Below are 26,494 nucleotides of genomic sequence, written 5' to 3'. Positions count from 1 at the left end.
CAGAATTCCTGCACTTGATTCAAGTCACTGAAAAATCATACCCAGTCCAAATCTTTCCTTCCTGAGCTTACGTGTGGCTAATGGCTGCATTCACTGAAAACACTGCTTACAACACTACAGCTTTAATATTGCCCTTGGCTGTCTTTCCTGTATTGGCTACAAGATGATGATACCAGCAGCAATGTTATGTTACTCATGATAACAGTGTTAGGAAAGCATTCCAGAAACAAGGCTTAAGGTTCTACTACTTGCTGGAAAGACCTGAATTTTGACAATCTCTTCTGATACTGCCTGACCAGTTTGGTGGCTGCCTATGATGGGGCTACAGAACTGATGGACAGCAGTACAGCAGTTGATGACATCTACCTGGACTTGTGCAAAGCGTTTGACACTGTCCCACATGACATCCTTGCCTCTAAATTGGAGAGACATCAATTTGATAGGTGGACCACTCGGTAGATAAAGAACTGGCTGGATGGCCGCACACAAGTTGTGTGCACATTGAGTTGTGGTCAATGGCTCAATGTCCAGCTGGAGACCAGTAACAAGTGGTGTCCCTCAGGGATCGGTGTTGGGACCGGTCTTGTTTAACATCTTCGTCGCTGACATGGACAGTGGGATTGAGTGCACCCTCAGCAGGTTTGCTGATGACACCAAGCTGTGTGGTTCGGTTGATATGCTAGAGGGAAGGAATGCCATCCAGAGGGACCTTGGGCTGATGCCAACCTCATGAAGTTTAACCATGCCAAGTGCAAGGTCCTACACCTGGGTTGGAGCAATCCCAGGCACAGCTACAGGTTGGGCAGAGAAGAGATTCAGAGCAGCCCTGCGGAGAAGGACTTGGGGGTGTTGGTCGATGAGAAAATGAACATGAGCCAGCAGTGTGTGCTTGCAGCCCAGAAAGCCAACCGTATCCTGGGCTGCATCAAAAAGAGTGTGACCAGCAGGTCAAAGGAGGTGATCCTGCCCCTTTATTCTGCTCTCGTGAGACCTCACTCAGAGTATTGTGTACAGTTCTGGTGTCCTCAACATAAAAAGGACATGCAACTGTTGGAACAAGTCCAGAGGAGGGCCATGAGAATGATCAGGGGACTGGAGCACCTCCCACATGAGGACAGGCTGAGAAAGTTGGGACTGTTCAGCCTGGAGAAGAAAAGGCTGCATGGAGATCTCATAGCAGCCTTCCAGTATCTGAAGGGGGCATATAGGGATGCTGGGGAGGGACTCTTTATTAGGGACTGTAGTGATAGGACAAGGGGTAATGGGTTAAAACTTAAACAGGGGAAGTTTAGGTTGGATATAAGGAGGAAATTCTTTCCTGTTAGGGTGGTGAGGCACTGGAATGGGTTGCCCAGGGAAGCTGTGAATGCTCCATCCCTGGCGGTGTTCAAGGCCAGGTTGGATGAGGCCTTGGGTGAGATGGTTTAGTGTGAGGTGTCCCTGCCCATGGCAGGGGGGTTGGAACTTGATGATGTTAAGGTACTTTCCAACCCTAACTATTCTATGATTCTATGATTCTATATTACAAGCTTGTCTGAACCAAGTGACTACATTACTAAGCAAACCATCTAGAATATACAGCTTTTAATTTAGTTGTCAAAAAATATATTCTCCTGGGTATAGGGTATTTTAAGAGTTGCAATCACATGTTCATACAAATTCAGGCCTAGTCATTATTGTAAACACTTAAGCTATTACACACTCCCACATTCTTAGAGTAACAAAATACCCTTGGCCAGATATTTAACAGTGATCAGGTAATAAAGGTATTATATAATTCACAGATAAAATAGTACTGGCATAATTTGTTTATTGTACTGTAAGCATCAGTATATATTAAAGACAAAGAATACATGACTTCCAGGACAAAGAAAAAAAACAAACTTGAGATTTAAAATTCTGCTCAGTATCAATCATGGAGAACTATAAATTATCTGCTGGAATGCTTTTAGCTCAAAAGCTTGGCTTCTACAGTTACAGAACACTAAGAATATAAGATGTTCTGGATCCCAAAAGCCACATACCTAAGGTTAAATTGTAAAAGACCCAAAAAGACACAAGGTAAAATTTTATAAACTTGTTTTCTTCTGAGACAGATTGATCTTATCTCCAAGACTCAGGGCCATTCCCTGTAAGGAAAAGAAAGAAGACATTCATGACACAGTTCAGAGCAACTTCTGTCTTACCTATATCAAAATGGAAGATCCATATACAGAAATTTAATAAAGAAAGTTAGTGGCATAGAAATTAAACTATTTCTAACTGTTCATTTAATTGTCTATATTTAGTACATACTTTCTTAGCACTAGATAAGGACTAGATCTACACATGATGCTGAAACAATTAAGCTTAAATGAGCTAGCAACTGCTAAATTTGTTATCCATACCAAAGGCAGAAGAACATAAAAAAAAAGTCTTTTGACCTCCCAGCTGCCACTGGGAGAAATGCTGCCACTGCAGAAATCACAACTTTTGGCCCAGTTACTGGAATTCTGCTGTTGAAAGCCGCAGTGCTGATACTAGCATTCAATGCACTACAGCTACAGAAAATAATTTAATCACACAACGATATTAACATTGCATAGAAACTGAAGAAATGTCAAAAGAAAATGCATTAATAAATCCACGTAATCAAAGGCAGAATGATTTCAAGATGAAACCACACTGGCATAAGTAACTGAATGCAGTCTTATATAAAAGTGACAGTGTAAACATACTGGAAACATTAATTTAAACAATTTCAGAATCTTTATACAGTAACATGACACAAACTAAATGATTTCTTTGAATGTAAATACTCCCAGGTATTGATACAAAGGGGGTTTTTATTAAATCCAAAGGAGACTCACAGATGTGTCTACAGAAAATAATCCTACTGAAAAACTTTGAGTTTGTTGTTTTAAAAATAACCAGTGAACAGTAATAACATGCATACCATTTCCTTGTGTGAAACTGAAAGGTGTAACTTCATAGGAAATGGATCATGGAACCCTGGGGAGCACTTGGTCTTTATGTAAAAGCAAATAAAACCTAACATCCCGACTTGTAGCACTATAGATAAAATAAGGAAGTCTTTGCCCAAAGGCCTATTTTATGATTATGCACTGGAAGATGAAAAAAAAAACCCACAAAAACCACAACCCAAACCTGTTACATGTTTTTAGGGTATGATTACAGCTATTAGAAAGACATTCCTCACAAAACCTGTGTCAGGTAGTTTTAAAACAAAGGCTAAAGTTCCTATATTCATCTTCCCTGAAAATTTTCCCCTTTACCTAGTACTAGAAACTAACATAAACCATTCCAGTACCTAAAAGGGGCCTGTAAGAAATCTGGAGAGGGACTTTTTACCTAAGCATGTAGTGATATAAAAAGAGTAATGGCTTTAAATTAAGAGGAGTCAGATTTAGATTAGGTATTAGGAAGAAGTTCTTTACTGTGTGGGTGAGAGACTGGAACAGGTTGCCCAGAGAAGCTGTGCCTACCCTATCCCTGGCAGCTTTCAAGGCCAGGTTGGATGAGGCTTGGAGCAACCTGGTGTAGTGGAAGGTGTCCTTGCCTACTGCAGGGGAGCTGGAACTAAATGATCTTTAAGGTCTCTTCCAACCCAAACCATTGAGTGAGTCTACCCTGAAATTTGCAATTTAAAGTGCTTAGGACAATTTCTTGAAAATGACAATGCAAAACAGTGCTGTAAATATACACCATATTACCTGACTCTTTGCACGGATTCGTATGTGACCAGTGACAGGTGCCTCTGGTCCAAGATGAATTGGTTTTTCAATGCTGACATTTGCAAGTGCGTCTTCTCCAAATATGGAACGTGCATAAAGGTTGGCCGCCATAAAACCACAATAACCAGAAAGTGCCTATGGAAAGTAGATTTGAACTCTTTAGAAAGGCCAAAATCTTTTAAACACATCTTAATTCATCCTAGGTTAGCTAGGCAGGTATCGATATACAATGTTTAAACTTCACATGCAACATATTGTGAAATGTTAAGAATCATGCAATGGGAAATAGTGGTGGCCTTTCTATGAAATTAATACGGGAAGATACACAATCCATGCATCAACCAAAGGTAGGATGGAATTTTATGTTCTGATTTAATGAAGAGCAAAATGGTAAAGCAGCTAAATAGTACTAATAACTCTACACTTATTTTGGCTACTTTACATATACTAACTAATAGATATAATACAGATTCTATCTTAATAGCATATAGCTACTGGATGTATTTTTTTTGCTTTACAACAAAAAGGCTAAACTGGCAAAAGAAATGTAAATTTTGACAGAGGAAGGAAGGAACTTGGAGCTACTGGGAAAACCTTTATGAAAACAGATGGTCCCATCAAATCCATACTACAGCTTAAACACTATGAATTAAATTAGGCATTTTCTAACTGGGCAAGAAATAGCTACTGATTAAGCAACACAGATTTTTGATGATATTAATTTGCTTTCACTCATTTCAGACTGCTCATTTAAAAAATCTGAGTATATGTGCTATTTCACATTGCAAGCATCTCTTAATAATATTCCTAACAAATACTAAACAAATTAAACAATAAAGCACACAAACTAAAAAGGGTGTTTAAAAGCCTCCAAGGAAATAGCTCACCTTCTCTGGAGTCAGGCATTTCATATTGGTTGACTTCAGTATATGCTGTAAGTATTCATTTAGATCAATGATATTTGTATTCACTGTAACCTTCAAGAACATAAAAAATGGCAATTACTGAAATTAGCAGCTCAGATATTTCTGAAACCATATCTTCAGATCTCTATAAAGAAGACTACCACTACATTTCTCCTTGAGGAATGCCACAATCAGTAAGCTAGCTATACTTCCCATTATGTGATGGCATCATACAAAGTCTTCACATCCTGCCATCCACTTGTTAAAGAATGAGAGTTTCATGTTATTCCCATGGTTTCCACTATGTATTAAGTGAATGATACTCTGATGAACATGTAGTCTCCCTACAGCAAATATTGGACTTCTTGTCTAAGTACAGTTTACACATTGCCAGAACAAGAAAAAGCAGTTATCTGGTCCAAAAGCTTGCTTTTAACCAATGACAGAAATTACTTTGATCTTCCTCTTCTAGCAAAAAAGCTCTCTGGTCTGCCTTAGCTTTCTCATATTCAATTTTGTGGTCTTGTTTTAATTGCTTTTTACAACATCTTTTAGGAGTAGTTTACAAATTGCTAAGGCTTTACATAACATGAATTAAAGTTTATGGTTCATAAGTTTCCTCTTTTTTTAGTTTTAAATCTAGTCTCAAGTGAATACACTTAAATACTTGTAGCAAACTAGGCTACAGTTTGTGTAAAATATCTCACATTCTGTTTTAATATTTCTACTGTAGTCTTAAATTATGTTGCTCTGTTGTACAAAGTTATTTCCCTTACAATTTGACCACCCCCAAATATTAAGCGTACCCACCATTTTGTTGATCTTACATAGCATCTATAACTGTGTGCTACAGCTGTACTGTAAAGTAATGAAACAAAAGCCACGATGCAATTCAGAACCAGAGAGACTAAGGAGTATGAGTAATTCTGCAGTCTCAGCACAAACTTACACATACTACTATCTCACGTTTGAGCCAAAATACACAGTAATCACTAGACAATTTGGACACCTTCCATAAAGGAGGTAAAGGCTCAATGCACATACTTCTTTTGCGAAAGAAATCAAAAAAACTAGTTATTGCACCATTAGCCTTGTGAAACAGATAAAATAGCAGTAAGAAAACAAGTTACTTCAGGCCAAGACCCAGTGAGGATGTTGGAAGAGGTTTGTATCCCAAGAGATAATGTTGATACAATGAGCTGATGTAGAACAAGAAACAGAACTAACACTGAACATCAACAATAAACCCAAACAACACATAAAACATATGTTTTGAAAACTAACTTTGTTTTCCCACTCAAATTCAGCCCACATCTGTCTGAACTCCGCATCCGTACAAGAAGCAGGCTGGATGTAATCCATGATGTCAATGTGAATATCACTGAGAACCACGCAGTTTCTGTCACTGGCTGCTCCAGAGACATCATACACTGCAATATAAAACACAAACCACTTTAATGCTTAAAAAAGTGAACTTACACTTAATAAGAGAGCTCCCTTACCACCTGCCAGTTAAGAACGGTCAACACTTGCTCAACCTCATTGCTGACCTATGTCCTCTTCGAGTGCTTCACTCAGTTACTACAGAACTTTGAGTTAAGAGTATTGGCCTTTCAGGCAAGGCTGCCTAGCATATTTCCAATTCAAAAACTGGGGCTCAAGTATCATTCTGACAATCATTCTTAAGGCAGTATGCTCTACTACGTTTAAGTAGAAGCAATATAATTTATTTTATTTTCTTATAAAATAGACATAAAATATTCACTCATTGTAGACCATTTAATTTCCTCTCCCAGTATGAAGTGTGTTAATTATGTTTTGGCTCAGTTACAAAATGCTACACATTGTTAATTTTGCAAAATAAACTGTTTACTTACCAACGTTACCAAAAATTATTCCGTTTTCTGTTGAAGCCACTTTGACATTAGCTTTAATGTTTGCGAAATCATGTGGAGCAAGTGTCAGAGGAGATGGTTTTTCCACAAGTTTCAAGTCACCTGTGAAAAGAAATTGGGAGATGGGGATCTGGGAACATTAACAGTTAAAAGAATTAACAATTCACAAGGAGTTCAGCTTTTGGAATGACATTTTTATTTTCTTGCCATTAAGTTCTAGTGTCTACAGAGTTGCACTAAACACCACCATAAAGGGATCGGTTGATTTGGAATATTTTTTTTTTTTGGTTGGTTGCTACAATTTGCTACCTGCAAGACAAAAATAATTTACATTAAAAAGTTCAGTTAAAATACAAGTGCATTCACCCAACCCCCACTGAAAACAAATGCAATTACTGACTTAAATCGGCTTCAGACTGAGTCTAGTATTATCTTTCTAAGAATCAGGAAATGGTTAATTCTACCTTGTGTTTTAATTACTGACATCAACATAGTTACTAGTCCTGTAGTCAAGTGTCTCAAAACCAAAGTTCAACGTCCAGTATTACATGCACTAAGCTATTTATAGACAGGTCAAGTATCACCTCAGTTTGGAATATAATTGCTCTCAGGAAACAGCAAGAGATTTATTTTCCTTAATCCTTGAGCAAGCAATTGTAAAAGACTCCTTGGTTCTATCAAGCTGTGCAATTTGAGAACACAGCATGAACAGCATCAGCCCTATATACAGAAGTGATTTCCAGTTGGGTTTTGCACTACCTCTGAAGACACCAACTGGGAAATAAAGAATTCCACTTCACTGAGCTGATAAAATAGAAAAATTCAACCTATTAATATATTAATTTTTATTTATCTCCATTATTAGTCTGATCAAATGATTTACAGAAGATTAGGAGGAAGTTTACGCTGCTCCAGTCATATTTACATCATCTAAAAGCACTTAACATGCATTCTCCTAGCACACTGCAAACATATTTCAACTCTTGATTGCCAAGACAGAGGCTAGCTAATACAAAACTCATTACTGTTCTTGAATTATCTGCTCCAATCCCTCCTCTAAAAGAAGTTAATAAAGCTGTTGGTACATGGAAAGGTTTCAGCTGTGTAAATACAGTATTTAATTACTTTAGGCTGAGTGCAAGAAAAACCTTAGGGCAGATGGCTTTCTCTTGCCCAACATTTGCTCCACAAAAGTTTGGATTTTGCCCGCTTGCTCAATGCTAACAGCAGAATAGAGAATAAGTATATTTAAAAAAAAAAAAAAAAAAAACACCAAGAAAACCCTCTACTGCCCATATTTCAGCAAAAAGGGGAAGTGGAATGCTACTTTTCCAGTGGAAAACAAACAAACAAACAAGAAAAAACACAAAACAAAACAAAAACCCAAGAAAAGAAACTACCAACCCAACAAAAAAAAGGAAGAAAACAACAAACAAACACCAAACTGATTACAGTTTATATCATCAGACAGTACTGCCAGTGCCTACAGATAACAAGTCTTCCTGGAAGAAAAATCTATAAGCGGCCTTCAAAACCATCCTTTCAAAATGGCTACTAACCGGCATAAACTCATGATTATTTATTTCAGACACTTCTTACAACTGGGTGCCAACGCCAAGCAGCTCACTACTGCTCAACGGCTGCTGTTTCCACCAGTGCTCCTTACCTAGTGTGGCTAGTTCTAGCGTGCAGTTCTGCAGAGTGTCACTGGTCTGGTTGACCACAAGCACATCCAGCACAATGTCATACTGATTGACGTGGACATATGCCTCTGCATAGACAGGATCCGAGAAACCTGTCAGTTGAGTAACCTGCGAGAGAAACGAGTTTATGGTACTTGTCTTCTCTTAAACCAGTTCAAAACATGGAATTGTGTCAAACAATAACAAAAAATAAAAATGAAGTGCAATCAAACCCATTACTTTTTAACATGAGCCTCCAAATCAAACAGGTGTGCACAGAGCTTTTAATTTCAGAGTAATTTACTAGTAAGAAAAAAAGAAAAATAAAAAGGAAATTGGAAAAAAAAAAACCCACTGAATACAATCACAAGTTTTGTCTGGAAAACAATATCTAAAGAAGTTGTGATATTTAGAAAATCTAAAGTTCATGCATAAGTCTTCCAAAATAAACATCTCACCAATTTACACAGTGACTGTCCATATTATTCAGACAAATTTTAACTGCATCCTTCCTTCATATGTCCTCTTGTGTACATACCACAATTATAAAGTCTTTCTAGATGACATGGTATTCTGAACTGAATACATGCGAGTTCCTAAAACATGGACTGTAATGCCATTTATTCTTAAAAAGATCAGTAGCATAAAGAATTGATGACTTAAAATGAACAGGTAACTCTAAACAGTAAAAAGAATTAATCCAGACTTGGAAAGAAAAAAAGTCTGAGGTTTAAAGTCTTATGAGTTAAATTTCAATAAACAAATTGAAAAATTTATTTTCTTCGGAATTTCTCTGCAGGTCCTGGTAACCAGCAGCAAAAAAAGGTATAAAGACTGAGACAAGGATGGAGTAGGCATAGTAGGATATGGCAAGCAAAGAAAGGCAGATGTTAATCACTTCTGACATCCCTGCTCTCTTCCCTGTGAACTTTACTGGACTCTTCAGCAAATAATCTTAATTTCACCTCCATATCCCATGAGCTCAGCACTCTTAAAGTCTCCTCTTTATTCTTCTTCCCCCACAAGAAGAGGGTAACAACGTTAAGCAGAAGGGGTTTTCTGTTTTTCCTGATCCTAATCAGGAAGCACCTTTACCATCAACCACCATAGTCTGGTTCATCAGTTCCAGCCTGTGATTCCCAAAGCTGATCCTATGCATAAGCAGCACAAGTGTACATAATGAAAACACTGACTTCCACACCACCTTATTAAGTTTGGATGCAAGAGGATCAGCAGCCTCTTTCCTCTGTGTGTTTCCCATTGCTGCAAGAAGGCTAAGCTGAAACTGGTCTTCTTTTGAGCTCATTTCATTTTTAGCAGTAAGCTGCATGAAGGAAATGGGATCATCTGGCTGAACTGTCACATTCCTCTTCTCAGATTCTTTCTGCGGGAAGAGAGATACCCAAGAATTCAGCATGAATTCCACCCCTTAGCACAGAAATACAGTCAAATAATGTCAAATGGTGACATTTCTGGCACCAGCTTGGATGTTAACATCCATAAAAAAAGAAATACAAACATAAAAAGTGTTTCTGTTTGCACACTTATAGCAGCCCACCTTCTGAGAAAGTTTCTCCTCCTCTAGCTTGGCTGACAGCATATGAGAAAGGGACTGCCTGCATTCTTTGTTGAAAATATCATTCATGAGAGGAGAACATTCTGATAAAACTTTCAGACACAGGGAAATACGATCCACATCATCATCTGTAATTGGCTTCTTGGGAAGAGAAGACTTTCCCAAATGGAGAATAGTGGCCATCAGCAGCATAGCTTCAGCAATAAAGGACTGAGAAGGAGGACAAAGGGAAGAGAATGGAAGGAGGTTATTGTATTTTATATAGCTTTACAGAAATGTTTATTCCTTATTTACAGAAAGGTGCACAATTAATCAAATCATTAAATACATTATCAGATTAAGATTGTTATTTTTTTTACTACTTGCTATCTAGAAACCAAGCAGCATGATTTTTAGACTCTCTAAATAGCAGACTCTCTAAATAGAGTGGCTGGAAAGCAGTAGGCCCTGTTTGTGACCCAAATATTCATCATTTTCCAATCATGTAACTGGCACTTCACTTAGGACTTAACACATTTTGCATCTGTTTAAAAGAAAAGAGGCAACAACCAGATTGTCTGCAACTAAAGTGAAAACAAAGAATAGATGACTTACATTTTGTTTCTTCTTTTCGTGAACTAAAGATATATATCGTAAAGCAATCTTAGTTAAAGTTGTAGCAAGGGAAGCTGCAACAAAGAAATCACCATCGAGCAGGAATCCTCGTAATGGAGGTCTGCAAAGACAAATAATAACCATAAAAACAGCTCTGGATCATAGTCTTCACCCTACTTATTTTAGAATCATAAAATAGTTAGAGTTGGAAAGGACCCCGAGATCATCTAGTTCCAACCCTCCTGCCACGGGCAGGTATACCTCACACTAAACCATGTCACCCAAGGCCTCATCCAACCTGGTCTTGAACACTGCCAGGGATGGAGCATTCACAACCTCCCTGGGCAACCCATTCCAGTGCCTCACCACCCTTACATTAAAGAACTTCCTCCCTATATCCAATCTAAACTTCCCCTGTTTAAGTCTGAACCCACTACCTCTTGTCCTACCACTACAGTCCCTAATGAAGAGTCCATCCCCAGCATCCTTATAGGTCCCCTTCAGACACTGGAAGGCTGCTATGAGGTCTCCACGCAGCCTTCTCCAGGCTGAACAGCCCCAACTTTCTCAGCCTATCTTCATATGGGAGGTGCTCCAGTCCCCTGATCATTCTCGTGGCCCTCCTCTGGACTTGTTCCAACAGTTCCATGTCCTTTTTATGTTGAGGACACCAGGACTGCACACAATACTCCAAGTGAGGTCTCACGAGAGCAGAGTAGAGGGGCAGGATCACCTCCTTCGACCTGCTGGTCACACTCCTTTTGATGCAGCCCAGGATACGGTTGGCTTTCCGGGCTGTGAGCACACACTGAAGCTGGCTCATGTTAAGGCTCTCATTGACCAACACTCCCAAGTCCTTCTCCGCAGGGCTGCTCTGAATCTCTTCTCTGCCCAGCCTGTAGCTGTGCCTGGGATTGCTCCGACCCAGGTGTAGGACCTTGCACTTGGCATGGTTAAACTTCATGAGGTTGGCATTAGCCCACCTCACAAGCGTCTCAAGGTCCCTCTGGATGGCATTCCTTCCCTCCAGCGTATCAACCAAACCACACAGCTTGGTGTCATCGGCAAACTTGCTGCGCTCAATCTCACTGTCCATGTCACCAACACAGATGTTGAACAAGACCGGTCCCAATCCCTGATGGACACCACTCATTACTGGTCTCCAGCTGGACACTGAGCCATTGACCACAACTCCTTGCATGCGGCCATTCAGCCAGTTCTTTATCCACTGTGTGGTCCATCTATCAAATTGATGTCTCTCCAATTTAAGAGACAAGGATGTCGTGTGGGACAGCGTCAAACGCTTTACACAAGTCCAGGCAGATGACATCAACTGCTCTCCCCCTGTCCATCAGTTCTGTAGCCCCATCATAGAAGGCCACCAAATTGGTCAGGCAGGATTTCCCCTTAGTGAAGCCATGCTTGCTGTCACCAAGCACCTTGTTGGTTTTTAATGTGCCTTAGCATGCCTTCCAGCAGAACCTGCTCCAAGATTTTGCCAGGCACAGAGGTGAGACTGACTGGTCTGTAGTTCCCTGGCTCATCCATTTTCCCCTTCTTGAACATGGGGGTTATATTTCCCTTCTTCCAGTCATCAGGAACTTCACCTGACTGCCATCATTTTTCAAATATGATGGACAGTGGCTTAGCAACTTCATTTGCCAGCTCCTTCAGGACCAACTGATGGATTTCATCAGGTCCCATGGACTTGTGCATGTTCAGGTTCTTCAGATGGTCTCGAACCAGATCCTCTTCTACAGTGGGCCCAAGGTCTTCATTCTCGCAGTCCCTGCATCTGCCTTCCAAGACTTGGGTGGTGTGGTCAGATCATTTGCCAGTGAAGACTGAGGCAAAGAAGTCATTAAGAACCTCAGCCTTCTCCAAATCCAATCAATTTTCCTACCTTAACATCCATACTGTATAAACAAGTTTAAACAGTCTCAGAAAGTCTTTTTCACCCCCCCAGAAGGAATTTGCCAGATACAGAGATATTCACAAGTCACACAGCCACTTCCACACAGAATAGCGGTGAAGTAGAAAGTGTAATGTATAACAATTTCATCGTAGGTCTGAGATCATAATGGCTAGTCAAGATGAAGTAGCTCACTTGCAGCAATTAAGGAAACAGAGCAATTGTTCTAGCTACCAATAAACTGTATCAAGTATTAAAAAGTGTAAGGTGATACTAAGGAAAAAAAGTTTTACTCTAAAGGCAACATCTTTGCATTCAATTAAAACTATGATGGACTTTGTACATAAAGAATAAACTATGGAATCTTAAATACAATACCTGTCTTCTTCTTTTTTGGCAGGTCGGGAACTACTGAGAGCACTCTGTGTTGCATAAGTGCCCATCTCTGTCACCAGTTTTTGGGCTGGACCCACAGACACCTCTTCTTCAGGTTTTAGCTCACCAGTTTCTTTCTTGATTTCAGATTCTACAATTGGGATCTAGAAATAAACACAAAACAACTGTTACAACTAAAATATTTTTGCTCTAAACACTGTTTTAATAAAATTTACCTGCATTGTTAAGGTTTTTATAGATAAAAGGTCAGTTACAGTTCAATAGTCTAGAGAGAATTTGAAGAGAAAGGCAGATGTTGAAATATACACAGAAGGCTCCTACCCACACAATAAAGCTCTGATCTTGGATCTCAGAACCCAGACTTAAAGCACTATTCCTTTGTCAGTACACACAATTAAGTTGGATTTAAAGCTGCTAGAATTTTCTGAAACAAGGAGCTTCTCTTCTCTCAGTAGACGCTAGCTACAGGTATGCTACTTTAAAAAAATTAATAATGAATGCAAAACCTTAATTAGTTTTTACATCAGATTTCTTGCGCACACACCATTATGTATCACAAATGCTCAAAACCCTGTCGCATCTTGAGTTTTTAAAAATATATTTTTTTCAGAATACACACTGTATAATATTAAGAAAAACCACCAAGTAACAAAGTAAACACACCTCTCCAAGCGATCTGCGAACTTCTGTCATTACACTTTGTATATCTTCCTTTGTGCTGCAATATTCCCCAAGGATCCACAGAGCTCCCCGATAAATCCTAAGACAAGAACAGTAATGTAAGTCACGCTTTCATGATGTACTCGAACTACCATCAAGGGAAGTGGTTTCTGGTCAGGTGGTAAAGGCCAGTCCTGACAAGCTCAAAAGGACATGACTGACAGAAAGTAAGTTTGATCAAAAGCAATCATCCTTTCAGTCTTAGTAAACCAAGTAGTAATGAACAAGTGCGTCAAGTGACAAAATTCTCTCTGACAAGTTTATTCTCATCTGTGTTAATCTTAGTAACTAGTGAATGCAAAATCAATCAAGGTATGTGAATCAAGTCAGATCTAACTTCTCCAGTTAACTAAGACAAACTATTTTTTCCTTCCTACAGGAGAAAATAAAAAACAAGAAATGAGTGAAGATTAGGGGGAAAATTAGCAAAGCTTCAAATTTTTTCCCCCACTTAATTAGATGACAATGGGGATAAGATGGGGTTTAGAGCGAGGTGTCCCTGCCCATGGCTGGGGGGTTGGACCTTGATGATCTTAAGGTCCTTTCCAACCCTAACTATTCTATGATTCTAAAATTCAGAATTTCCTGTGTATTGGAAGAATGGCAGAGTGCTGCCTTGATACAGAGAAGAACTCATATGACTTTACAGATCCATCAGAAAACCAAATTTTAGAGTTCTGAAAGGTACCAAAGAAGTTCTGCAGATTGCAAAGCCCAGTCTACATTAAATTTCTAACAGATCTACACGAAGTATTTCCCATTGCCTACAAGTGCAATTTCCTGCCGCACTAATCCCTTAGGAACTCTGTTTTAACAAATACACCATTTGAAAGTTGGCTTTCATCAACTCTACTATCTTTTAGCAAATGGAACTATAATTATCAATTGCATCATAAAACAAAAAAAAAATTATTTTTTGCATTAAATGCAATAAACACCCAATATATCTGTTGTACAAGCAGGCAAGAAGGAAGTCATACCTAGAAATCATCAACCCCCAGAATATCTCAGCTTCAGTTATTCTTCTTTGTGTGTGGGTTGCAAGGATTTTGATACATATTTAATGACAATATATATTCAATGTAAGTGAGCTACAGGGTGCTCTGATGTCTGTTTGATACATATTTTGGACTCACTTGACAGATTTAATAGCATGAAAGACTTCAAGCATCTTCTCAACAATAAGAGGTCTGAGGTTATCAAATCGCTGGATCGCTTCCCGCACAAATTCCAAGACATCAGCAGCTGCTGCTTCATTGTTATCACTAAGGAACTCCATCAGCTAACACAAAAAGAGTGAACATGAGCACAAATAACAGCACAGCTAAGTTTATACCAAAGTATTTTCCTTCTAGAGCCAGAAAAATAAAATTGCATCTCTCCCATTAAACAAACTTTTAAGTCAAACATCCTTAAGTACATTCCAAACAACTTCGAATTATAATCCCCAAACTGTTTTTCTAATATGAATTATTGCACTTTTAAGTAAAGAGGTACTCTTCAGCTCGTGTTCTTAAAAAAATATTAAAAAAAAAAAAGTTGCAGAAAACAACACTATGGCATTAAAAGTCCTGTATTGCTTTATGGATTAAAAATAGCATTGCTTTGTGTGAGGCCACTATTAGAAACACCTCAGCTTCAGTTATTCTTCAAGGTTTTGGGTATAGCTAGATCAATTTAATGACAATATAATTAAACATTTGCATACCACTGGAATAACATTTGCAGCCATATCTGGAAACCGAACGCTACAGGAATGGAGTGTACGAACAAGCAGCTGCCTATACTTGTCTGTATCTTCATGCTCTGTCACGTTATTAGTTTTAATCACTTCCTTCTTCAGAACAATCACAAGCTGCAGAAAAGATCAAGTAAAATTGAAGACAGTCCCATGTTTTTCCAAAGACTAAAAACCTGGTATAATGAAACAGAAGTAACACATATTTTACCTCCTCCACGTTTCTTGAAGAGACAAGGTCCAGAGCCAGTTGAAGGGTTTTTTTGCGGACCTCTAGATCTGGGGTACTCAACACTCTGAGGATGTCCATAACTAGATCCTGAAACAGTAACAAAATTGTAACTATTCTATTACATTAAATTACTTCCTTCATACAATTCTAATTTTCAGTCCTCTGATTTTCAAAGCCTTTCTAGACACATATTACCTTCTGACAAACAAGCAAGGTATCCTAGGCATTAGGCACTTCACAGCATTCACTTAACACACTCTACAGTTACACACAAGTCTTACCATGCAAGCTACACCATTAAGGCTCACAATCGAGACAGCATTTGCCATTGTTAATTGTTACAGGGACAATAAAAGCATCAAGTCATAAACATAAAAATCCATCCAATGTGTTTTTACCAAAACTGTATTAACAGAAGATTTAAACTTCAGAAGTACATTTTTCCATACATCACAACACCCAGAAATTTTCATTTAGGAAAGAAAAGCATTTAATAAGCTTAGAGGAAAAGAGACAGCTCACATACCTGTAACACTCGTTCATGTGAGGGATGCTCCTTTAATTCAATCAACCGATCCAAAACAATTAGTTTCACATTATTATCACTTTCCTTAATAATCAAATCTATGTAGCATTGAGCAGCTGCCTAAAATTAAAACATTTTTTAAGTAATCAAGAGGAGAATCTAGCAAGTTTCCAAGAGAAAAATCAGGGAAAAGACACCTTCAACACTGCTATTAAAGCAATTACTTGAAGAGTTGGCACAGAAATGAACTTGAGAATAGACTTCAAAACTTCGTGGTCCACTGCAAACACCTATTCCACCACAACATTACAAAAATTACACAGGAAGGCTCACAATGGCATCAGCTTACAATACACAGACTTGGGTTTCAAACTCAAAGAAAGTAATAAAGAGACAAATTTCCTGGCATGCTTTGGGTCACCTCTTAAGTACAGAGAAGGGCACGAAAACTAATATACAACAGTTGCCAGTTTTACCCTACCTAGACATTGGTTTAATGACAGCTTCTATACAATATTGCTGCTCAACAAAAATGACCACGCAGAAGTGAGAATGTTGGAATTAATAATCCTCCTGATCTTTTCAAATTACTATTTACAATGCCTTTAGTCCAGGGAAGGGAAAAAAAAAAAAAAAGAAAAAACCCTCTAATTTTTAGACCTTCATGTTTTATTTTTGAAATTTTCATACAAGTTCAAAATTTCTGTGTGATCTCAAGTAATTAGCTGTACCAACATAAGTCTAAGAAAGCAAGGTCAGTCAGTAATCAATACAAATCTTCATTGCTTTGTGCTTCCACGCTGCTCTGGAAAGAGTAATGTTTATGAGTAAGGAAAGCCATTCGATCTCAGCAAATCTTCAGCTTCAGTCTGCCTTGCTAAGTATGCCAAGAAGACTACAGGTTAGCACCACCTGTTTGCAGGTGTACACTGCTGTATAACAGTTTGCACAGTATTCAAGCTTGTCCCTTACCAAAGTGACACTAGCTGCAGGTCTGCAAAATACAGTCGCAGTCTTTTGTGACCGATTTTAAGAGGTATCTTAAGATAACATTTCACTTAACACCCATGTTACTAAAGCATTCACTCTGTCAAAGTATCAATGTACAACATACAGTATTCATTCTAGTACACTAAAAGCTACTGAAAGATCTGAAAACATTATTTTTATACCTTGATTGCTGTTGGTGCACTGGAGAGTGTAACAAGAGTACCTGCAGCTTCATACTTCACTGCAGGACTGGATGATTGCAGCAAGTTGTAGATGCAGCGAATAAACCGAGCTCTCTCTGATGGATTTGCATGACAGACCTACGTGAGAACAATACATAGGCGGCACATAAGGAAAAAAGAAAATAGCAACTGTACAACTTAACTGCTCCATTATCTTACAACAGGGTGAATAGTAAACAAAAGGTGACAACCTTTTCTTGGGATAGGAAGTTGTAAAAATATAATTACAAAAGCTATTAAGAAGCTGTTATTGATGGTTCTGTGCAATGCTACGAAGTCTTAAAATCTTGGACCAAAAGGAAGGGCATAGCCTGCACTAGTTTCTGTAACAGCTGCCCTGCTCCTGTCCAAGAACAGTCTGATAATATACAGCCAACATGAGAGCAAATCAGGTGAGATATATGCTGTGCACACTTGAGCAGCTTATTGTTTCAAGGGACAAAACTTATTTAGCTTTACTAAACAATGACATATTCCCAACATGGACTATATCTAGCCATAACGACCTTTCCACCAACATTTATCCTTTTTAAAAAGCAGTCTAAGAATTTAACAGGTATATTTATTTCAAAAAATTCCACAACATTTCCGTTTTACCTTATAAATTAGTTCAACAATAACCAATTGCAGTATGTCACCAAATGTCTGGACTTGGTCAATACAGGTACTCAAATAATCCAAGGCTCGATCCTATACAAATGAAAGACAAATTATTCTCAAATATTCTGAGTAATAAAAGACAAATTAGTCTAAACTATTCTGAGTTTCCGCATACAGCTACATTTTAAATCAAAACATTTTAAAAATCAAAATACAAACCAACATATACTCACCCCTTCAACTTGACATTTAAAGCAATTTATGAAAACATTATAAACCTGAAGAGCAAATTAATCCACTCTGTCTATAGGTGGCAAAAAGAGAGACAAAACTAACAGTAATTGGGCACACAGGGCAATTACTGTAGACCAAATAACCCAGAACACTAAACAGGAATTGCTGTTTCTTTCTCATGTGACTACAAAAGCCATAAAACAGTAGGTAAAGGAGCACTTCTCAGTCTGGTTCAGCTCACTTGGCAAAACTAATTGCAGTTGTCAGCACCAACACATGTGCTCACCCAATACAGTAATTCTCCTTTAAAATTAAGACAGCACAAAGACCTAATTTAATTTTTTTCGGTTATCAAATATTCCACAAATAGGTTAACAGTAGTATAGTTTTCATGAATATAAATAGCATATACTACCAACAAAATACAGGCTGATTATCAAGCACATTCTGAAGTATTCAAACCAAAAGAGTTTGTGTCCCTACCTGATCTGCATGAATTAGCATCATAAATGCATTTCTTTTGCAGCTTGCATCTTTCTCATTCACCAAGAAATCATGAATCAATTCAGGAGCATCTGGTATAAGATGTTCAAAATTTCTTCAAAAAATTAAAAAAAAAAAAAAAAAAAAAAATTTACTGTCAGGGAGCAGAGCCCACGGCTTGAAGGCATATCCTAATGACAAGCATTTACAGAGTGTCATGAAGTGTGAAACCATGATACATAGCTTTCCTGTAGCTATGTGAAACTGAACAGACTCAAGGAGCTTTACAAACATTGCTTGTTATCATGACAGCTAAGACATTACCCCAGCAATGATTTCCATTTAATAGTAGCAGTCAGTCACACCATTCAGGTAACAACTGCAATAATGTTTAGTATGTGACTGCAGCACATGAAGAATGACTCACTTCAAGTAGATTTATATATGCATATTCTTGCAAGGATTCTTCTATATTAATGACTGTGGTCAGGGGATCCTATGAATAACATTTATATCTTTAAGAAAGGCATTTTTCCATAGAAATTAACCTACAATATAAGGACCTCAGTCATACTTGAGAAAGCAACTTTGCTTTTACAAACAAGTTCATTGGATAGAGGAAAAAAAGCAAATAACTGGGGAAAAAAAAAACCCAACCAACCAAACAAAAAAAACCAAAACAAACCACCAAACCAAAAAACAAAACACTTAAACACCAAACACCACACCCATGACTGATAAACATTTATGAGATCTCAACAACTATCCAGGTCACTAAAGCTAGACTTGGTCTTCTGCATCCACAACTTCACATAGTTTCTGGCATTTACCTATAAATCGTGTAAATAGCAAGAACCGCATTTCTGCGCACGTAGCTGTGGCGGTGTTCTAGACACGCACGAATGGCGGGCATCAAAGGCTCCAACAGTTCTGCTTCTTTCAGCTTACACAGGAAACGGAGAGTAGAGCCTCGGATAAATTCATTTGGGTGCTGAAGATCCTAGAAGCAACAAGAAACACACTTGAAATGCCAGACTGTTCAGTCAAATTGTTAAGCTCAGATGAACGCATTTCCCCATACTCAGCCTTCCCATAGTACAAGTCACCAACATTCACAACACCTTATCATAGGTCTTCTCATGAAATACCTCAAAACACTGCTGCCTACAGTATGTAAAACCATGTATTTTCTTGTAGCAAACTTACAAAGACTGTTGAATTCTTCCTGCACTCTATGTGCTCTCCCCTGATTACTACAGCTGTGAAAGCTCACCCCCCAGGCACTCCAGCACACTGGATAGTAACCTCTAGTTTATATTAGTTCATCTGCTTCTGACCCATTCCAAAAGAAGTTGAAGAGCCTTATCTTTGTGAAGGAGCGTCCCAAACATACCACTGTGAACTTAATTGAAAAAGTGTCCTTTTATGACCCATGGCTTGTCCCAGGATACTATGAAGATGTGTCCTGGGTTCAGCAGTAGCAGTCATTTTTCTCCTTCCTAGTAGCTGGTGTAGTGCTGTGTTTTTGACTTTCAGCCTGGGAACAATGCTGACAACACCAATGTTTTTAGTTGCTGCTTACTGATGTTTACTCTGACCAAGGACTTTCTGAGTCTCATGCTCTGCCAGGGAGGAGGGGAAGCCGGGAGGAAGCAGAAACAAGACACCTGACCCAAACTAACCAAAGGGGTATTCCATACCACAGCACGTCATGCCCAGTATATAAACTGGGGGCAGTTACCCAGAAGGGCTAGATCACTGTTCGAGTCAGGCTGGGTATTTGTCAGTGGGTGGCAAGTGGCTGTATTCTCTCCTGTTGTTATTTCTCTTATCATTACTATTATTGGTGGTAGCAGAAGTGGTTTTTGTTATCCCTTAGTTACTGTTCTTATCTCAACCCGTGGGAGTTACACTCTTTCGATTCTCCTCCCTATCTCCCTGGGAGTGGGGGGAGGAAGAGCAAGGGGGTACTGAGCGAGTGGCTGCGTGGTTCTGAGTTACTGGCTGGGCTTAAACCATGACAAGATTGTAAATTAGGTTACCCCTCATCTTTGAGGTTCACTGACAAAGAAATTAAGAGCACTAAATTTTTGTTATAATTTTTGTTTTGTTTTTGTAACAGTAAAAGAACACATGAAAAAAACTTGATAGTAGGTGTGCTGGTTATCTACAATTATCCACTAAGACATAACAATTAGGAAGAAAATGCTGAACATAAACCATTTTATATTTCTTAAATAGCACAAAATTACACAGTTTCTATAAAGATCCAGTATAGGAACATAAGCAATGAAATAAACAATCGGGTACCTTCCTGTAAGCATCACACACAAGGATCATTTCTTGCAAAAGCCTGCCATCTGGAGTGGTCTTTGGCACTATCTCCCAAAAAACAAGCAGCAGTTTTTTGATGGTATGATCTTGGAGAGGCAGTACAAAACGTATGATGGTCATCAGAAGCCCAGGGAGTTTTTCACCATTCAGAATCATAATTATTACTTTCTTCAAGGCCTCTGTCTTCAACTTGACATCTCCTTTTTCTAGAGGAGGAAGAAATTAAATCAGGAAAGCTTCACATGTCACACTTTAACAGCAATGCTGATCTTCAGTGTGAAGAAAGACAAACCCCCTCTGAAGGAGAGTTTTCACACCCTTACTTCTATTAAAATGATAAAGAGGAAGCAAGAGATATTTCAAGAATGAGCATGGAGTCCATTCTAGGACTCACATACTGGGATTTTCCAAGTTCAACAAATTTCATGGCTGTTTCAATGCTTAAATTTAAACAGCCTTTTATACCAGGATACTACAATGACCTCTGATGTTACATATATACTAAATACTAACACTGACATTTCTGCCTGCAAAATACAGCTGTGCATTGAACAAGTGATGTCAACTTGTTGCTTATCATTATATTACTTAAACCTGCCTTAGCCCAAATAGGCATTATCTCAAGCAGAAAGACAGAAAAAGATTTCAAATGTTTGCACTGACTGAGGGAAAAACAAACAAACAAACCACAAAACTAAAGCACATCAGATAAATAACACGAAGTTTCTAAAAACAAAAACAGAGGAATGTATACATTAAAAGAAAAAAGGCAAACAGAACAAAATAAACATTAAATTGACTTGTTTGAGTTTATAAAATGTAAATGTTCTAGAAAAGGCGCAATGAGAGAATGATAGAATAACTCAGGTAAGAAGTACCCTTCAAATTTTTGTCCATTACTTGCCTAGGTCATTCTTTAAGCTGATTTCAGAAGGCGGTTCTGAATCCATGGGAACATTGATTAACGTGTAACACACGTTCTCTGCAGCAGTCATGGTTCTTGGTTACAGAAGTTTTCTCAATGGAAGACTTATTTTGACACAAATATCAACCAACCTAAAAAAGAAGCAAACAAAGCCATCCCAAAGTTAACAGGTCTTATTAACAAACACAAAAATGTTTTTGCAGCCCACTTAATGATTTGAAGGGACTGCTGGGTTTCTCAAGAAGCCACATTCAAAAGCCTTCTCAATTTTCTGTTGCACAAAAATCTTGTTAATACCAAACAATGAAGAGTGTGACATTTTCCTAAAGGAAAAGGGTAATGAAAGAAAACTTTTCAATACTTACAGCACAGTCAGACATAACACATGCAGCTGACTGCAGCTGAATAGATGAAGCAGCTTTTCCCTCACCTACTCTCCTCCTCATTCTGGCTATATATTCCCACCACTTTCCCTGTAGGCTGTGCCCCTCGAGGAGAACTGGCAAAAGCTGCAAAATCAGCTAAAAACCAAAGAAAAAAACCACACTGCCAGCCTCCTCCCCCCCCCCCCCCAAAAGGAATACTTTACTTGTTTAACAAATTGAATCAGCTTATAAAGGAAGCTTTGAAGACGAGCACAAGATCCAACAGAGCAGATACCCAGGATGGGAGTAAAGTCAACATGGTCGAGAGGGAAGCAGCACTGCCCTTCTACATGGCAAGCATCAGCTCAACTCTGCTGTCCAACTGCTCCACTAGACGCTACTGAGAACAGTAAGCATTTTTGTGGTGACAAAGTATAAGAGGTGACAAACCTATCAAAGCTGCTGTGTGGCCGATAGTTCCGGTAACAGAATCGGCAATTACACTCAACCCTCATTCTCATGTTTGTTTCTTACATATATAACAGACATCTAGGATTAAATCAATCCTTTTATTCCATTTCTTTCATTAAAAAAATGCTCAAGTTTGAGTTTGCTCAATTAAAATTAAGATACCATACTTTCAAGGGCAGTACAGAAAACTGATACTTTATTAAAGGTGCAAATTTGCATTTTCTACAGAAAAAGTGTTAAAAAATTACAAAAAAGTTACTTTATTGCTGTTAATTTTCTGGGACTCTTAGAATGAGTTTAACAAATCATTAAAACAAGATGTCTTCTTACTTTAAATTATGATATGAGACATCAGCCAATTATTCACAGAATCACAGAATCAATGAGGTTGGAAAAGACCTTTAAGATCACCAAGTCCAACCTTAACCCCAGGACTGCCAAGGCCACCACTAAGGACCTCAGCTACACTGGTTTTGAACACTTCCAAGGACAGCGATTCCACAGCTTCTCTGGGCAGCCTGCTCCAATGCCCAATTACCCTCTTGGTGAAGAAATTTCTCCTAATACCCAGCCTAAACCTCCCCCGGCTCAGCTTGAGGCCATTATCTCTTGTCCTCTTGTGTAAAAGCATGCATGGCTTACATAATTAATATGGCTAACTACCAACAGAGCCAACAGAACTGAACAAAATGATCCCCATCAAAGGTTGTGATTTACATAAAGGTGAGAACACTGAACTCCACAGCTCTCCAACTCAAGGCTATGCTTTCACTGCACATCATTTGTCTGCTAAGTTGATTGGTCCTGAGTAGGGCCATAGCTCCCCAACACAACGCATTCAATAACATATCAGTTCAAAAAGTCATTGTCTGGGGACACCAGCTTCCACCTCAAAACACTTCTTTAACCTGTGTAGACAATTTTTGAGATACAACCACTGTAAACTCTCCACTCCCTACCTTTCTTTTGAAGCAGTAAGGAAAACAAGATCCAAAAGACCAACAAACACCCATTCCCAGCCCGGTTAAAAGCACTGCCCCACAAACAGCTCTGAGGAAGGAGATAGAAAGTGAGACAGAATTGCAGCATTTGAATGAACACTTGAGGCCCTACACAACCTGGTACTGGGTCTGACATCCCTTTTCTCATCATATGGGCACCTAGAGAACCTCAGGCAGAACAGAAAGCAGGCAAGTTGTGCTAACTTGGGCCACAGCCTCTTTCTACACAGGAAAATAACACAACTAAAATATCACCACAACAAATACCCCAAAAAGTGATTGCAATACAATTAAAAAGGCCCAAAACAACCCACAACCTAAACACAACACCTCTTTTCTGTTATGGATTCTGTATTTTTAACTACTAGATCCTTCAAGCTGTTGCTTACCAGTACCTACAGAAAAGATTCCTGCTCATTTTTAGAAATACGAGTGCTTTCTTGCCTCAGCAGCAGCTTTTTGCAGGCCTTTTCCATACTGTTACCCACAGCTCCTGCCCCAAAGCCCTGCAGCTAGCACCTTCATCTCTAATGATGACTCTCACACGACATAACACAGACCATTGCAAAAAGCAGACCAGGTAGTTTTACTCGTATACAGATATCAACTGCAGAAATACTCTCCAAAATCACAGCCGAAAAGGTCTCTGAGGCATGAAAACGTGGAGTGTTTTAGGCTCTGAAAAGCAGCAGTGAAAATCCCCCACAAATGCTGAGCTGGGAGACTTGGCAGGGAGAACCACCACCGAGTCTTTCTCCTTGTACGGCGCCAGCCCTGAAACCACGGTTTACTCTTACGGAGCATCCCCAGACACAGAAGTACGTGCTGCTTCTCCAGCAACAAAACTTCCGAGTTATTTGGAGAAGAAAAGTGAAAGTTACTCAGTTTGTACAACACAGGAGGACAAAAAGCGTCGCCTGCCTACACCCAGGGGAGCCTTATGAATGGGGATACTTTACAAACCAACCGCCTGAAAAAGCAGCATTTCACTGATGCACCTACAATATATTAACGTTTATTACAGTAAAACCCTTATTCAAAAATCCCAAGTAAATTTATAGCCAACTTGGGGACATTTCTCTCAGCTTTCCAGGCTAATATTTTTTGCTCAAAACGCCTAGCCTTTTCAGCTATGAGCTAAAACATTTTATGCTGCCGTTTGCCTGCCATTCCCCTGAGGAAATTCAGGGGCCTACCACACCACCGTCCCACGTCCCCTATCCATGGCGCCGGGGGCTCCCCTCAGGAAACCACCAGGAAGATGCCGCCGGGGCAGTGAGGCCTCGGGCCTGCGGGCCCCATGGGGCGGCTTCACCGCCATGGCTCACTCCCCACCATACACCCCACAGCCCGGCTGCTCTCCAGGCGCAAGGCTCCCTACCAGGAAGTGTGGCGGCGCGGCGCGGCCCGGGCCAGTCGAGTCGAGACGGGCCCGGTGCGGAGCTCTGCCCGCGGCGCTCCCGCTCCGGCGATAGCTGACGTGGAACCGCTCCTTCCGAGCCCACATCGATAGTACGGCGGCCCCAGCGGGACACGCCTTTCGCCAGTACTGCACCGCGAAAGGGGCGGAGCCTCTGCCGAGACCCCGCCCCCTTAGTGGTGTCATACGGGTGGGGAAGAGGTGGACGCCGGACCGCCACGAAGGCGGGAGGCGGGGCTTCCCGCCTCTGACGTCACGGTTACGTTAGCGGTGCTGCAGGGCGGGTTTTTTCCTCGAGCGGGGAGGGAGGCGGGTGGGAACAGGCACCCGAGGGGTACGAGTAAGGCACACACAGAGGGATGGACAAATAAATACAGATAAATGGGGGGAATAAATGCGGAGAAAATTAATAGTTTAGCTATTTTCACTACTGGGGAAAAATTTAAAATAATATGGGGGAATAAATAGCAAAATAATAGAGAAACAAAAATAACAGCAGAAAAATATAAAAGGGGAAAGTAATAATAAGCTATCTAATGCTTAAAACCAAATCCACAGCCTGTCTTAAAGCCTGTTCAAAATAGCACTATGCTTTATTAATAAATACAAGGTGTGTTAGTCTTTTGGGTTTCACATTTTCATTTGGGTTGTTTTGGTTTGGGTTTTTATATAGTACATTGAGCAGGTGATCAGGTTCCTGTGCACGTCCACCCCAAAAAACTTGTTTACCCTTTTTCATGTGTTCGTGAGTGAGAATAACTAAAACAGGATGAACCAACATGGAAAATGGGAAAAAAAAAAAAAACCAACTGAACCCTTTTTTGCTTAAAATACAGCCTCACACCCATTTTGCACTTTGGAAGCACCGACTCACTGAGCTTCCCTGGCAGCTGCCCATAAAGAAGCCACTGTTAGTCCCAAATCTGAATCCCAGCAGGCCGTGGGTGCCCCCCAGTCAGACCATGCAGAACACGCTGAAGGAAGTTGGCTTATTTCACAGCACTGCAGGGGCTGCGCAGATCAGGGAAACTGTGATAGGTATTCTGGGTGCTTCCCTCCTTACTCCAGTTTAGGCCATCAGTGAGCTAGAAGCCCCCTCCTTACCCACGCCCGGTTAAAGGCTCTAAAGAAACCAAGTGATACAATTCAGCTGCAAACAGGCTGGGGTTTACTGAAGCAGAGAACTCAAAAAACCCAAACAAGCTGGTTGACAGCTTTCAGCTCCTTCAGCCTGCAACATTTCTAAGTAAACACCCATCACCAGAAGTGTCTTTTCAAGTTGAGTTTGAGACAATGACAAGACAAAATGGGGAAACATGCTGCATCCTAGCTGTTCCATGACCATTGTGTAGTTCTGTAAGCATTTTAAAGTCCTCTCAGTTCAACAAAGCACCATATTTATACACAGTAAGTAAATGCTCACTCTGACACATGATCAAATACATGATGACACCTTGATACAACAGAGTAATTTGAATATGTTTGTTCAGATTAAAAAAGAAACCAAACCCACAGCAGA

At 39.6% G+C, this 26,494-nt stretch overlaps 1 protein-coding gene across 1 annotated transcript; it reads right to left on the bottom strand.

Annotated features, from left to right (window-relative positions):
* Positions 1–1,793: 1,793 nt before the first annotated feature.
* Positions 1,794–21,871, bottom strand: COPB1 (COPI coat complex subunit beta 1). Its single transcript, XM_061380483.1, has 21 exons — positions 21,698–21,871; positions 20,770–20,999; positions 19,290–19,459; positions 18,460–18,574; positions 17,740–17,832; positions 17,083–17,220; positions 15,911–16,030; positions 15,364–15,471; positions 15,123–15,269; positions 14,551–14,696; positions 13,358–13,454; positions 12,677–12,837; positions 10,387–10,507; positions 9,775–10,002; positions 9,421–9,600; positions 8,201–8,345; positions 6,517–6,636; positions 5,924–6,069; positions 4,622–4,711; positions 3,714–3,869; positions 1,794–2,129 (listed from the first exon to the last, which is right to left on the bottom strand). Exons 1-21 carry the CDS (start codon positions 21,786–21,788, stop codon positions 2,070–2,072), a joined length of 2,862 nt encoding a protein of 953 aa, XP_061236467.1. The 5' UTR covers positions 21,789–21,871; the 3' UTR covers positions 1,794–2,069.
* Between the last annotated feature and the right edge of the window lie 4,623 nt (positions 21,872–26,494).

The sequence above is a fragment of the Neopsephotus bourkii genome, unplaced genomic scaffold (assembly GCF_033783945.1).
Source record: "Neopsephotus bourkii isolate Nb327-2 ecotype Australia unplaced genomic scaffold, CSIRO-AGI_Nbou_v1 NB_1792, whole genome shotgun sequence".
Taxonomy (NCBI): domain Eukaryota; kingdom Metazoa; phylum Chordata; class Aves; order Psittaciformes; family Psittacidae; genus Neopsephotus; species Neopsephotus bourkii.
Note: the sequence above shows the minus strand (reverse complement) of the source record. Positions and strands in the feature narration are given on the sequence as shown.

What these genes read in the sequence shown, in the direction of transcription:
- COPB1 (XM_061380483.1), bottom strand. Translation starts at nt 21,788, where the DNA reads ATGACTGCTGCAGAGAACGTGTGTTACACGTTAATCAATGTTCCCATG. An exon ending in CACATGAACGAGTGTTACAG is followed by an intron (nt 15,472 to 15,910) that starts GTATGTGAGCTG and finishes TTACTGTTTCAG; the next exon opens with GATCTAGTTATGGACATCCT. An exon ending in CTGCAAATGTTATTCCAGTG is followed by an intron (nt 14,697 to 15,122) that starts GTATGCAAATGT and finishes TTTTTGTGTTAG; the next exon opens with CTGATGGAGTTCCTTAGTGA.